The sequence below is a fragment of the Sinocyclocheilus anshuiensis genome, unplaced genomic scaffold (assembly GCF_001515605.1).
Source record: "Sinocyclocheilus anshuiensis isolate Anshui unplaced genomic scaffold, SAMN03320099.WGS_v1.1 scaffold883, whole genome shotgun sequence".
Taxonomy (NCBI): domain Eukaryota; kingdom Metazoa; phylum Chordata; class Actinopteri; order Cypriniformes; family Cyprinidae; genus Sinocyclocheilus; species Sinocyclocheilus anshuiensis.
The window spans coordinates 643466-659392 of record NW_015547678.1 but is presented as its reverse complement, the minus strand read 5'-3'; the positions used below and the strand labels follow the sequence as shown (position 1 = coordinate 659392).

The following is a 15927-nucleotide window of genomic DNA, read 5'->3' as shown; positions in this document are numbered from 1 at the left end:
GGTCACGATGAGGCGTTCCCCATAGCGACCCCTAGAGGATGCAGTTCGAAGTTCCCATGAAAGGGAACTACATTTCACTGTAACTCAGTGTAATGAGAGAACTGGTTAAATAGGCTCCTATTGAACACTATTGCTCAGTCAGTACACTAAGGCTGATGATACACAGGGCAACTTTTTGAGTAATGTTGCTGGGCAACTTTGGGCAATGTTGCCGTCAACGGGCAACCAGGTGAGACACAGGGCCCACGACCGATCTAAAGTATCCAGATAGAAATTTGTTACCCATTCTCAATGGGAAAGTGCCCAAGCAACATTGCTCAAAAAAGTTGCCCCATGTATATTCAGCCTAAGAACACTAAGTCAATCTATAGCAACAGTGTGGATCTCCACAAGATTTTATAATACTTTTATAATATTCCACAAGAAATTAATACTTTTACTCAGCAGTGATGCATTCAATTGATCAATAAATAAATTTTAATGTTACAAAATATTTACATTTTAAATAAATGCTTTTGAACTTTCTCTTCGTCAAAGAATCCTAAAAAATTATATCATGGCTTTTGACAAAATATTAAGCATTCACTGTTAATATTGCACTGCACAGCTTTGATAAATGTTTCGTAAGCATCAAATCAACATATTAGAATGATTTATGAAGGACCATGTGACACTGAAGACTGGTTGCTGAAAATGTAGCTTTGCCATCACAGGAATAAATTGCATTCTAAAATATATAAAAAATATATCAGTTATTTTGCCCTTCAATAATATTTCACGGTATTACAGTTTTATTGTATTTTTAATCAAATAAATGCAACCAACAAATTTTTGAACAGTATAGATTTTGTCAAGAAATCTCTATAGTAGCCTTCTGTAAAGACAAATACAAACAAATAAAGGTTTTATGTATATAAAATTATAACACCATTGTATTTCATAACCACGAAACTCATACAAACGATACAGCCTATTGCATGTCTGAGGACTTGAAGGAAATAGGTTGGAAGTCCTATGAGCAGCCATAAGATGGCGTACTAGTAATCTTGCTCAAGGTCATTCACTGAGTGAGGCTGCCATAGTCGAGGCTAGAGAGCGCACAGCATCACTTGGACCATCGTGTGCGTTTGAGATGTACAGATGACATTGTGAATATATTTGGTACGATAATCTTGGTGTAAAATATAATGCTTTCATATTGTGCCTATTTGCATATATTTTGATATGCTGTTGAATAACCAAAATAAAACATAACCATCTAAATACACTTGAGAGAGAAACAAGAAAAAACGTGATTTTCTGTTTTATAAAAATGAACGCATTGACAAGCTATATAAAATAAAAAACAACAAAAAGCTCTCAGCTATGAAATGAATTAAAGTAGCCTATCATTTAAAAAGAGTTAAGTGTAAATTAATATATATGTCTATAAACATTTTTTGACGAGTTCGTGTCATCAAATTTTTTTAATATTATAACAATAAACCCTTTGAAACTAGTGTGCAATCGAATGTACATAATTTTATAAATCACAGTGTAAACTGAGCTTAGAATGACCTACAGGATTTACAGAGTAACTGCTCACTACCAGTTACAAAAGACACTGTAACAGTCTGTCACAGGTGATTCTAGTTGTATTTTTCATCAATTAATTTCTTAAATTACCCTGTGACTATGTTCTGGCCCGCCATAGTGACGATTTTTTTTTTTGTGGCCCGATGCCAAACTTACTTGCCGACCCTGACATAAAAGCTGCCATGTCCAATCAGCATCCGTTCACTCATGTGCATTGTGCATACTCACTATGACGCATCACTGGTAGTAGGTGATGCTTTGCACGTACTCCACAATGCCCCAGCTTCCAGCATAAAACGCGAACATATTGGAGTCAAGAAGCTTTAAACACAAGATACATTAATAAAGTTCCAGATACTGTCAACAGCATGTCATTAACAGCCTTGAAATAAAATAAATAAACGCTTTTAATCAATGAATTAAAATGTCCGCATTCCTGTCGAAGGCGGAGTCTTGCCGGTTGAAAACGTGCATTCTGCCATGCAATCGCATTAGAGTACCGCGTGAGTCGCGACTGACCAATCACAGCACGAGAAACCCGCTCGCGCTGACCGCTTCCTGATGCCCTACACGTAACAGTGCGCGAGAGCAGCCCCTTCTGCCTTCTTTGCTTTCTGCACCACGGTCAGCTCTCGACTGTCCTTGCGCTGGCTAGGCCAGATACGGTAAGGTGAATGCAGGGTGTGTGTTGTAGCTTTTATATTTTAGCAGTTAAAAATATTTGTCATCAAAAATAAGGTGTACTAAATCAGTGGTCGTGATGTTCGAGCGAGTTATGCAATGAAGGTGATGCTGTCGTGCGGTGACGTCCTCTAGAATCGGAGCATTCAGTTACTATTATCTCATCTTAACGCTATAACATGTATGTGACGCACAGTCGTTATTAAGAAGAGATGCAGATGTTTTTCGTGACCTATACGCGTTCTCGTGACAGAAACACTTTCATTCAAAAATGTAAAATGACGTTTAGTGTAGAAAGGAATTGGTCTTGGGTTACAGCTGCTCTACACGGGATTTTGTCAGCAAACTAAATAAAACGAGTCCCGGTTTGACACCGGATATTGGAAAGATATGTAACTGGGGACATTACTTTTATTTATCGTGTAGCTTTTAAGCGTTGCAATAGATTTATTTTAGAACTATATTTGATTATTAGTGTGACAGATATTATTATCAACACACCCTTTTTTATGGTCATCACAGATGTTTAAAATCTTGAATTTGAAGCTGATTTTAATGTAATTCTCAATATAAATCTGATACAATTGAGAGCAACACTTTCTCAATGCACTGCAGACAGAAGGCCAGTCACTTGTTACTGTCTGTCTCAGTTAACCCAACCCACTGTGTTGTGGGCAGTGGGAAGTTTCCACAGACATTTAAGGCTACAGGATTTTCCATTGGTCCAAAAGAAGTGTATGTTTCTTTGTTAGTTTTATATGTTAGCACATAATCATTAATTTGAGAGATGAATAGTGACTTTGCAGGCAAAAACACAAACCTTCACAAGCATAATGCTAGAGGATTTGAGTGTCACTACATGTTTCTAAATGTCCAGTACAGCCGCATTTTTAGCTGAACAGGTGCTGACAGCTGAAAGGCTCAGCTTTTCTTGGCTGGAGAGGGAAATAGGCGCTTGCAAGTCACAATGTTAGTTTGTTCTCAACTTCTGGTGCCTGTTGCTCATGTAGTGCAATATTGTAATGCATTACTTTTAAAAGTAACTTTCCCCAACACTGTTGACTGTTAGAATGGGGTGGATTACTCAGTTTGAACTTGTTAGTCCTTTGGTGACTGCATTAACTGAAACTCCAGATCATATAAAGAGTGGATGCTGATGAAATGTGGTGAAAGAGTGTAGAACCTTCCTCATCTTTGACTCAGTTTGGAATAGTTGAGTCATTTCCTAGTGGGGAAATCACCATAAGGCCTTCAATGGTATTAGCTATGACTAGAAGTAAAATTTATATTTCCATGTTCTTATAAAGCAAAACTATATTACTATTTTTATATTAAAAATATGTTTTAATAAGTGTAATTCATAAAAAATATAAAAATTCTATTTTGTCTAAATTAATTCAAAATAAAATACTGAAAACTAATTTTAAGGCTTAATATAATCTAAATGTAAAAATAGGGTAAACATGCTTTAACAGTTACATTTTCAATATTAGTCGGTCGATGCAGATAGATAAATATAAAAACAATTAAAATATAGACCAATAACTGATATGGTACCAATACATTGTACATCTCTAACCATAAGTGTTATTTTGTGGCTGTCTGATATGTTTTTCAGCTCCTTATGTTTTTTTACATGTGTTTTTTTCTGCCCAGAAACTGCAACATGTCCATCCTGAAGATCCACGCTCGTGAAATCTTTGACTCCCGTGGAAACCCCACTGTGGAGGTTGATCTGTACACCAAGAAAGGTATGTAATGCTAAAAAATGTTACAAATACTTCACAATTTCATTGTTTTTCATTATATTTACTTCAGATATTTTTTTTAATACAAAAAAAAAGAGAATCACATTATATGTATATTGATCTGATGATTCTTTCAGGAAGATTAATCAATTTTGTAATGTGCCAGCAAATTCAAAAATGGGTCCATTTTAGAGATAAAAAGCATCGTCCATCACCACAGTCTCTTCAACCGCAGAGCAGTCCATTACAAGTTGAACATCAATACAAAGCGACAGTAATTGACATTGTATGTGGTGTTATTGGGGCGTGCTGTCTGAATGCTGTGGCAGTTTCACAAGGGTGAGCTTCTGAGCTGCTCTCTGCCTATTCAGGCCCTCATGTTGGTGTCCAATAGCATAGAGTCGACGTTTCAGGTGGTAGGTGGTTATAAATAGCTGTAGTTATACATACCACTTGGATTGCATTGCTACAGTGTGGTGCTTTGCACATGAACACAGAAAGTAATTATATTCAAGTTTGGGGTCAGTAAGATTTTTATTTTTTATTTTTTTTAAATAAATTAATACTTTTATTCAGCAAGAAAGTATTAAATTAATCAAAAGTGACAGTAAAGTTGCAAAAAAATAATTTTTATTCTATTTCTATTCATCAAAAAAATGTATCACTCACAGTTATATTAAGTTGTATTAAGCAGCACAATTGTTGTAATGGCTGTTGAAAATTCAGCTCTGCCATCACAGGAATAAATTACATTTTAAAATAGGCTATATTATAATATTTAAAATATAATAAAATAAAAACAGTTATTTTACATTGAAAATTCATAATATTACTGTTTTACTGTATTTTTGATCAAAATAAATGCAACTTTCGTCAGAAAAAAATCTTACAGACCCCAAACTTTTGAATGGTAGTGTACAACATGTAGACTTTTTGCCTCATTGTATCTCATATTCATGTTTTGCTCATTTGCAACAATGCTTAAAAGCATATACTTGATTTTGTAACTTGCTTTTTGTCCAGTCCCCTACACACAAATGTAACACAAGGTGGTGCCTTGTCCTCTAACACATGCCCGGAATTTTAATTATGTTTAGTGAATGACCATTTTGAAAGATTGAGGCTGGCAAGAGAACAAATATGAAGAATATCTCTTCTGCCAGATTGTATTGAACAGAGAGAGAGTTGGCATACTTTGCCAGGTTAGTGTTTGAAGGTGATGAATGCGTTTTTTTATAGGGACTAATGTGTAGAATGTTTATTCGTCTTCTGCCGATGTTCTTGTACTTTTCCCCTCAGTCCCAGATGTATGAAAACTAATGGAGACAACTCACCCAAATCTAATGTGTCTGTGTGTATTTGAGTGCAGCTTAATGAATGTGTTTTGATTAGTATGAGGGCTGGAAAAATACAGCCTAACGTATAGCTATTGCACAATTTCTAAGATTTTGATTCATTGGATTGGCAAAGCATTAAATATGAATGATTGGATCAGTGTATTAACACAGATATGTTACAAAGATCAAAACTAGGCATTATTGCACTCTGCCTGTTTTATAGGTTTGGATACTCTACTGTTGCTTGGTGGAAATGATTGGTTAGGTACAGACTTACTATGTAACAGTTGATGAGTTTCTGGTTGAGCTTTAAATCTGTTTTCAACTGCACGCTCTGGCAATCGACTTATGCTCGCTCAGCAGAGCTGATTGAATATGCATGTACAGATTTGCCACACTCCGAGTCAAAATATGCCATCATGTAGTGCATGTGTGCCAGCCTCAATCGGGGGTGTCTCTTTCTCTCAGGAGGTTACATCACAAGAGGAAACCCCCTTAACATCACTTTCTACATTGAGTTTGGGTGATAAAAATGCCTTGAGTTACCATGCTTATCAATTGTTTAATCAATCAATTATTTTTTCTGTCAACATATTATGTACTATATATTGACATGTAGTCTGCTGCTGGTCTGCAGAGATTTTTATTTTTATTGTGATTCTGTTGCGTGAACTCTTCTGCAGTGAGGAGGTGTGTCCTACCATTCTTTATATGGTCGACCAGCTGTGACCTCAGTGGTTCTAGTAGGAAATTCTGGAATCAGATTTCTGCAAAACTAGCAGGGTTGTTTGTACATGTTTATAACCATTCACAGGTTTCCTTGTATTTATTGTTCAATAGGTCTCTTCAGAGCTGCAGTGCCCAGTGGCGCTTCTACTGGCATCTATGAAGCCCTTGAACTCCGTGACAATGACAAGACACGTTATCTGGGCAAAGGTTTGTATTTCAGATATTCAGTTTGTAAATGTAGTATTTCAAAGCATCACTAGAATTCTGAGATATTAAACTTTAAAATTAAGTAATTTTCATATTTAATTTAATGTTAATATTTAAATATTTGAATTTAAATATTATTGCTTGACAAAACAGTTTTATAAATGTATTAGATATTAATAATATGAGAATAATAAATATACACTACTATTCAAATTGTTGGGGTCTGTAAGATTTATTTTATAATTTTTTTTTATTTTTTTTTTGAAAAGTTACTTTTATTCAACAAGGACCCATTAAATTGTTAAAAAGTGACAGTAAAGACATTTTATAATGTTACGGAAGATGTTGTTTTTTTATTTTATATTCATCAAAGAATCTTGAAGAAATGTTCTTTGAGCATATTAAAATATTATAATGATTTCTGAAGGATCATGGGACACTTAAGACTAGATTAATGGCTGCTGGAATTATTATTTTTTTTAAATAGAAAACGGTTATTTTAAATTGTAATATTTCACAGTACTGTTTTATTGTGTTATTGATCAAACAAAAAGCATAGGAGACTTCTTTCAGAAACACTAAAAAAGTCTTACTGACCACAAACCTTTTAACAGTAGTGTATAAAAATAGAATAAAATGTTCTATGTGAAAACTCATTTTAAATCATGCTTGATTTGTAATGTTTACCAAATATACATAATATCATATGTATATTTCATACATCATAATAACATCGAGAAAAAATCCGAATGAAATTAAGAATGTACTGCATTTATTTATTTATTTTTAAACCTTCATTTCTTAATTCCTGTGAAATCCATAATTTTTTTTTCAATGGCATCCATCTGCACTGCAGTGTTTCTTTTCTCCTCTCATCCTCTCTTTCTTCTGCCATCTTTTGTCCTCTGTCAGGGGTGAAAAGAGCTGTTAAATATGTAAATGAGTTCTTGGCCCCTGCTTTGTGTAATCAGGTAAATTAGCGTGTGTATTAACTGAAGTGAGGAACTTAACCCCTTTTGATATAGCACAGAAGCAGCATGAGCCTTTTTTGAGTTTGCTTTGCCGACTAACCCTGGCAGGTATTTGTAGATGATCACAGATGTTTTCATTGACAATAAAGCACCTATCTGCTCTGTGATCATCTAGTCACGTCTGCTCTGCATGTTCATCCACTCCTTGGCCTGGATCAGTGATGGTCTGCTTGTGTCCCTGCAGGTGTCTCAAAAGCTGTTGAGCATATCAATAAATCAATTGCACCTGCTCTGGTTAGCCAGGTAGGAATATCTGTTCTTTGACTAACATGATAATGTATACATACTGTTGTTGAGTTGTGGTTATTCATAATATACAAGAGAGGCACTGAAAGATTATTTGAGAGAATTAGATAAGTTGGGAACCATTATTATTAGTGGTAAGTGTCTTGTTGTGAATATTAACTAACGTTTGAATAAATATTAGCGTTTAGTCATCTCTAAAGACAGTTATAAAGATAAAAAACCTCCCACTAATCTCACAATGCTGTGAATGCCATAATGTTGCATTTGTTCTATGCTAAATGAAGTTTGTGTGAACGTCATACTCCTTGAATAATGATTGATATTGTCAGTAATCAATCTTTTGTGCTTAAACAGAACGTGTCAGTCTTGGAGCAGGAGAAGATTGATAAGCTGATGCTTGATATGGATGGCACTGAAAACAAGTGTAAGCATATTAATATGATTAAGTGTTTCGTTATAGTTACAATTCCTTGAGTTGCCAGAACAGAATTTATTCACGTTATGAAAGCGTAATTTATCACAGCTCTTCACGCCGGTTTATAAAGACTCTCAAATACGCATCCATTATTTTAATGAATGTGCTCCCTTGAATTCACAGCAAAGTTTGGTGCTAATGCCATCCTGGGCGTTTCCCTGGCTGTGTGCAAGGCTGGTGCTGCAGAGAAGGGCGTCCCCCTCTACCGCCACATCGCAGACCTCGCTGGCAACCCAGAAGTCATTCTTCCTGTCCCTGTACGTGCTCAGAATAATAACCTGAATAATTATCAGTCTTTACTGATGTACATTACAGTGTTTAACTGGTTTCCATCCACCTATTTAATGCAAATTTTGCGACGTCACAAAAAAAATGCAGGATGCTTTTAAGTTGGATACATTTTTTTATTCCGTAAATAAACCAAAATCCAAACACATTTACTAAATCCGTTCTTAGATGTGCATCTAAAAAGTAATGTGACTTTGCCCTTAACAAGTCATGTGATTGAATTCATCAGAACATTTTGTGTGTTCAGTTCTATCTGCTACTAATGCTGGGTTCAGACTACACAATATTTTTGTCGGTCACAATAGTCACTGTGTCAGATTACACGATTTTGACTCCTAAAATCTTGTCGTGTCGTGGACAAGAAACATGTCAGACTACACGTTGCTTCCCGACCATTCATTGCGTGTCGTCTTTAACGATGCGCGTGATGTCATCGAGAAGGCGGAACTAGCGACTGACTTCCGAAAACAAGAGTGTAAACATTGCTGAAGTGCTTCCGCTATAGTTCGCCAGCATTTTTCTTTCTTTGTTCTGTCGTGGTAGTCCCTCGATGACGCATCATACAGGCAGGAGTACTGTTGCCACAGCTCCACAAACCTTTCCTCCATCTCATAATTCTTAAGTTTCGCCATGTTTGAAACCTGTGTATGAAAGAGCTTCTGTGCTGCTATTGGTCAACATCACCAATGTGACAGAACTCGTCGTGGACGATGTAAAAAAAATGAAACATGCTAGTCTTTCTGTCGTGAAGCATCGCAGACGCGGAATCAGTTGTCGTCCACTATGACACGCTACATGTGCTGAAACGATGGAATCTTGCGTCCCGACGCCCATTGTCGTTTACGAATCCCCACGACACCCTACATCAAGCAAATCGTGGCAAAATCGGGCTAAAATCGTGTAGTCTGAACCGGGCATAAGTTATCACTTTCGATAAAAGTGTTTTTGTTTTTTTAGTTAAATTTAACACAGATACAAGTTGAAATTATTTTAAAAAGTATTATAAATATCATAAATACCAGCTAAAATCAGCCCAAAATTGCTGCATACTTACCTACATCTCTGTCTGGAATAAATGCCCAATGACATAAACCATAAACATTACTGAAAGATGCAAACTATGACGCACTATAAATAGACTGTCTGTTTTCAAAGGCCTTCAACGTTATCAACGGCGGCTCCCACGCTGGAAACAAGCTGGCCATGCAGGAGTTCATGATCCTGCCTGTCGGTGCTAGCAACTTCAAAGAGGCCATGCGCATTGGTGCTGAAGTTTATCACAACCTGAAGAATGTCATTAAGGAGAAGTATGGCAAAGATGCCACCAATGTGGGCGATGAAGGGGGCTTCGCTCCCAACATCCTTGAGAACAAAGAAGGTGAGAGTCTGGAGTTTCGTGATAACAGGTCTAGATGTAGATCTGCCTCAGTTTCATGGAGCAGATTTTTAAGAATGTAAATACTACAGAACTGCTACCATAAATATAAAACATATTCACGGTAAAATATACTTTGGGAATTAAATGTAAACTATCCGTTTGATCTTAGAAATTATTTACATTTATAACCAAATTCATTTTTTTAGCCACCGACAAGTACAGATAAGCACTAATATACAATATGGTATAAGACATAGAGAACACTCAAGATAACTCAAGGAGTCAGAGATTACGGTTATCTTGATTATAGATAAGCGAGTTTACAAACATGACCATTGAACAACAAAATGTTTGAGTTACTATGAATCATTACCTAAACTTGTTCAGTCCTTCAAAACTAATTTCAATCAAACAACAAATGGTTTTCATTTGAAGATCTGCTGCATTGGTATAATTGAATTGAAGCTAGTGAAGTTCTGCAGCTGAGGCCCACTCTCTGGGGAATTCTGGGAATGTGCATGAATGTAAATACTACAGAACTGCTACCATAAATATAAAACATATTCACGGTAAAATATACTTTGGGAATTAAATGTAAACTATCCGTTTGATCTTAGAAATTATTTACATTTATAACCAAATTCATTTTTTTAGCCACCGACAAGTACAGATAAGCACTAATATACAATATGGTATAAGACATAGAGAACACTCAAGATAACTCAAGGAGTCAGAGATTACGGTTATCTTGATTATAGATAAGCGAGTTTACAAACATGACCATTGAACAACAAAATGTTTGAGTTACTATGAATCATTACCTAAACTTGTTCAGTCCTTCAAAACTAATTTCAATCAAACAACAAATGGTTTTCATTTGAAGATCTGCTGCATTGGTATAATTGAATTGAAGCTAGTGAAGTTCTGCAGCTGAGGCCCACTCTGGGGAATTCTGGGAATGCGCATGACCTTGTGTTGCCTGCGAATCACAGCCATAACATCTGCCTATTTCAGAGAAAAATAATGTAGAGTTCTTCTTCACATCTAATTGGAATACTTATTTTGTGAATGTCTAAATATTTATCCTGTTCTTTACCCATATTATTTGTTATTTTTACAATTAATTTAGTTGCTGTAGGTTAAAAGCTTACGTGTAATAAGCATAGCACCATGAGATATATTTTCAAGATGCATTTATGTTTAAACAAAGTACAAATCAATGCCTGAACTGATTATTTGGCTGTAGCTAATATAAACTGCAGAAATATTAATGGTTTGTTATGAGTGCTTACAGATGTTTTGGGCATTTGACCTGAAATACTTTTGGGAAGTTAACGTTCTGCATTGAATGTTTGTATATTTAAAACTGCATTTGTCAGACTGCAGAACCATTAAAATAAACTAGTGAAGGCGAGGGTAAGATTTAAAATAGTGTAAAAAAAAGTAAGTGAAACCTAAAACATATACTTTACCTTATACATTTTATCCTAAAAGCCTTATGTTGTTTAAAAAAAAAAAAGTTATGCATCAACTACATATGTTTTTCAGCTCTGGAGCTGCTGAAGAATGCCATTAGCAAAGCCGGCTACACTGACAAGATTGTGATCGGCATGGATGTGGCCGCCTCGGAGTTCTACAAGGGTGGCAAGTACGACCTGGACTTCAAATCACCTGATGACCCCAGCCGTTATATCAGCCCTGACCAGCTGGCTGACCTCTACAGGAGCTTTGTCAAGGATTATCCTGGTCAGTGTCCCTGATCTTTAGTATTACTGTGTGTGAGAGTGTGATACACTACTACAATCCTCAGATGGCCAGTGACAACTGCTAAGTGCAAATCTTAAGTGTGATATATAAACATTAAACAAATTTAATTAATAATAATTTTAGTAATAATAATAATCTAGTACAGGAACTGATGTTAAACCTTATTGTAAAGTGTTACCAAAACACATTTTCCTTATCTAAGTGCGTTTACCCGAACACAAATTCTTCCCTCATGTCTTTTGGGTATCTTTAGACCTCCAAAAATAGGCACAGGTATTTGAAGAGATGCAGCAGTGAATGAAACCCTGCTGTGGGGGTGAGAGTCTTAACGGGTGATTTAACCCCCTAGAGGCCAGTCAGCAGTTCTCCAGACTTACAGAATACATTGTATATAAATAATAAACTAGTGCATTAACTGTGGTGTATTTATTAGTCTCAAAAACATTGCAGGGTACACTAGGCCAGTTTTTCTTTTTCAGCAACATTTTATACTTTTTATATACTTATTACTTTTTATATAATTATTACATTATATACTGTTGTTCAGCAACAACATTTATAATGTTACAAATGTTTTTTACTTCAAATAAATGCTGTTCTTTTGAACTTTCTATTCATCAAATAATCTGAAAAATAAAAATGGATCACGATTTCCACAAAAATATTAAGCAGTAAAAACAACATTGTTAATAATAAGGACCATTATTAATAATTGAGCACCAAATCAGCATATTAGAAAAATGTAAAGTATCATGTGACACTAAAGAAACTGACTTTGTTTTACTTAACCCCCCCCCCCAAAAAACAACAAAAACAAATGCTGTTCTTTTGAATGATTTATTCATCATAGAGTCCATGCAGTTTCCACAACATTACTAATGAAAAGAAACGTTTCTTGAGCACCAAATCAGCATATTATAATGATTTCTGAAGGATCATTATAAGGACACTGAAGACTGGAGTAATGACTGTTGAAAATTCAGCTTTGCCATTACAGGAATAAATTACTTTTTAAAATATATTGAAAATAGATAAGTTATTTTAAATTGTAAAAAATATTTCACAGTATTACTGTTTTTTCTGTGTTTGTTAAGCCTAACCCTAATACCAGTACCAGTAAAATTTCCTCCTTTATAGCAGTTTTGCAATTGAACGATCCTTTATTAAAACGCTAAATATTAAGTAGATAGATATAGATAGACAGACAGATTTTAACTCCTTTAACTCCAGCTCAAATCAATAAAGTTCCATCTTTTGCTTCTCAGTGGTCTCCATTGAGGATCCATTTGACCAGGATGACTGGGAGGCCTGGACCAACTTCACTGCCAGCACTAACATCCAGGTGGTGGGTGATGACCTCACTGTGACCAACCCCAAGCGCATTGCTAAAGCTGTGTCTGACAAGGCCTGCAACTGCCTGCTGCTCAAAGTCAACCAGATCGGATCCGTGACTGAGTCCCTTCAGGCGTAAGTATTTCTGATGTCTCACACTATGGATGTGGATATTTTTACATAAGAATTAAACAACTAAAATTTAGGTTCATGTGTTTTGTTTCTGTCTTCCTTTGTTTAGCTGTAAGATGGCCCAGTCTAATGGATGGGGTGTGATGGTCAGCCACCGTTCTGGAGAGACAGAGGACACCTTCATCGCTGACCTTGTGGTTGGACTCTGCACTGGCCAGGTACAAAGCTTGCCAAGCACCGTCTTATCTAAGGTTGGCCAATGCTTTGTAGGGAATTGCAAAGTAAACTGTCTTTTTTTTTTCTCTTTCTCTCAGATCAAGACTGGTGCTCCCTGCCGGTCTGAGCGCCTGGCCAAGTACAATCAGCTGCTGAGGTGAGCGGTTGCATTTATACATCATTATTACATTTTTATACAAGCTCTTTGCCTGGAATAGTTGATTCTGATTGGTCAATAGTTGCATTATACAGTCAAATATTTTTGCATAATAACTGTACTCTATATTTGACTGTTGTCCCTAGCAACCAAATGCTCTCTCATAGCCCTCAACTGTCTTTCCTCTCACATGTAATATACTACCATTTTAAAGTTTGGGGTCAGAAAGATTTTTTTTTAAGATATTAATACTTTTATTCAACAACGATGCTTTAAATTGATCAAAAGTAAAGACAATTATAATCTTACAAAACATTTTATTGCAAATAAATGCTGTTCTTTTGAACTTTATTCAGGTTTTCCACAAAAATATTAAACAGCATAACATTTTCAACTTAAATGTTTCTTGAGCAGCAAATTAGCATTTTACAAGGATCATGTGACACTGTAGACTTGAGTAATGGCTACTGAAAATTCAGCTTTGCCATCACAGGAATAAATTACTTTTTAAAATATATTCAAATAGAAGAATTACTTTAAATTGTACTAATTTTTCTCATACTTTTTTATTGTTTTTTACTGCTGTATTTTTTAACAAATAAATGAAGACCTGGTGAGCATAAGAAAAAAATCCTACCAACCTCAAACTGTTAAATGGTTCAACTCCTCAATATTTCGTGTTCATTTACCGACTAAAGAGATCCATGATTTCTTTTTCCTGCATAGTGTCTTCTTACTAATCCTTACAACTTTAATATATAACATTAAGTGCCAGTCTGCACGTCTTAAGTTGTTTAAAGTGAGTGAAATTCCAAGATTGATTTTGACATTGTTTGACGTCTGCAGGATTGAGGAGGAGCTTGGTGACAAGGCTCGTTTCGCTGGCAAGAACTTCAGGAGGCCCATCTGAAGTGGCGGCCCGTCATCAGTCTTAGTGTGTTCATTGTGCTTACTCTCCCACACATAAAGCCACGCAACGCTAGCTCCTGTAGAATGGAGACTAGATGGAAACGCAGTGAATTCAAAGGTCCAGATCTGTAGTCAGTGGCACAGAACACTGCTCTCCGTGACAGCCCTTGTCCCCATCCACATCTATGCTTTGGTATCCAGATAGCATCAGTCCTTTATTGTGTCTCTGTGTTGTGTGAGAGAACTTTGTTTAGCTTCTTGTGAGTTGTAGTGATTCTGGTGCTCCACAGAGTATTTTAGCAAAGAGCTAAAGCTGTTCACTGTGCTGTGCGGTGTGCAGCATGAGTATGTGCATTGTGTTGCTTTTGAGAAGTGTTAGTTCTATATGTGTGGCATAACAAATAAATTATCCCTATTAAAATGGAAGAGTGTGGGTAAAGCTTATATATATTTATCTACTTAATATAAACAAAACTTTGTAATTTGCCATATATATATATATATATATATATATATATAATGCATTTACATTATCAGTGGGTGAAGCTTATATTTATCTACTTAACGCACAGTAGTATAAATCTACTAAAACGGAGACTATATCTGCAATTTAGTATCCAATAGGTCGTCCTGAACAGAAAGTGTTTTCTGACAAGCAATCAAGTAACATTTCAGCTCTTCTAATAAAACTAAAAGCCCTGTTGAGTTTGGTTTGAAAGAACAGGTCCGAATATGAGGTACTCAAACAGGTTATGAGCGTGAGTGCCAGGACACAAGGTTAGTGCCCCAGTCATGAAAAATCTGAAAACATCCCCAGAATATTCCCATCTTACAACTGTGGTTTATGGCCCTAGAAAAGTGAAGGAAAATAATCAAACGAACAAAAAAGTGTAAGACAATGCTTGTGCTTGTACAGTGCTTGTAATTTTGGTCAGCTAGAAGGAATTAGTCAGTGCAAACCTTCAAAATCCTAATCTGTTAGTCTCAAACAACTGGAAAAGTCATGGAAATTAATAAAATCTAAAAGTGATATGGAAAAGTAATGGAAATTCATCTAAGCTCTTACATAAAACATTAAGCTGACAGAAAGTGCACCAATCAAGTATTCAAGACAAAAAGAACATTTAAAACCATTACATTTGTATTATTATAAATATTTTTATACTAAAACCCATACAGAAACCTGAGAAAGACTTTTTTAACTATCTGTCACTGAGCAAATATGACAATAATATATGAACACAAACCCTGGAGCAGCAAAAACAGAAGCGCCCCCCAGTGGTTGTATCAGTCATAAATCAGTGTAATCAGTACGCTGCGCATTCAACACAGACACGGATTTGACTACATGTGCTCGGATTTGCTGTTTCCACGAGTGATTAACTTTGTCTTCAGGCGATTCTGTTATTTCAGTATATATGTATACTTAAATGTTTTGAGAAAGAAACGGTCATAGTTCTACCACTGAAACGTCTGTGTAGAGATCGTGTTTTATTCCACACTGCCCTCTGTCGTTGTTTTAGTATAATGCACAATCTTGGCTAAGATGTCACCTCTTTTCTCTGCTGCCATGTGTGAGGCTTTTGTACAACGTTATGCTACCAAAATACTGCTGAAACAGCATTTATTCGTTTTGTATGCTCCTCTCTCTCTCTCTCTCTCTCTTTTAATGACTGGCCTATTAAAGCAAAAAAAAAAAAACTATTTTACTGATTAAAC

General features: G+C 35.8%; 1 protein-coding gene across 2 annotated transcripts; it reads left to right on the top strand.

Moving 5' to 3' along the window:
- Window positions 1-2086: 2086 nt before the first annotated feature.
- Window positions 2087-14634, top strand: eno1a (enolase 1a, (alpha)). 2 transcript variants are annotated; one of them, XM_016505559.1, is made up of 12 exons: window positions 2087-2240; window positions 3913-4007; window positions 6182-6277; window positions 7190-7248; window positions 7909-7978; window positions 8153-8286; window positions 9473-9695; window positions 11244-11441; window positions 12728-12929; window positions 13036-13144; window positions 13241-13299; window positions 14146-14634. In XM_016505559.1, exons 2-12 carry the CDS (start codon window positions 3923-3925, stop codon window positions 14207-14209), a joined length of 1299 nt encoding a protein of 432 aa, XP_016361045.1. In that variant the 5' UTR covers window positions 2087-2240; window positions 3913-3922; the 3' UTR covers window positions 14210-14634. The 2 variants fall into 2 exon arrangements, with proteins under 2 accessions (XP_016361045.1, XP_016361044.1); XM_016505558.1 differs by lacking the exon at window positions 7190-7248 and adding an exon at window positions 7493-7551 and having other exon boundaries at window positions 2088-2240.
- Window positions 14635-15927: the final 1293 nt, after the last annotated feature.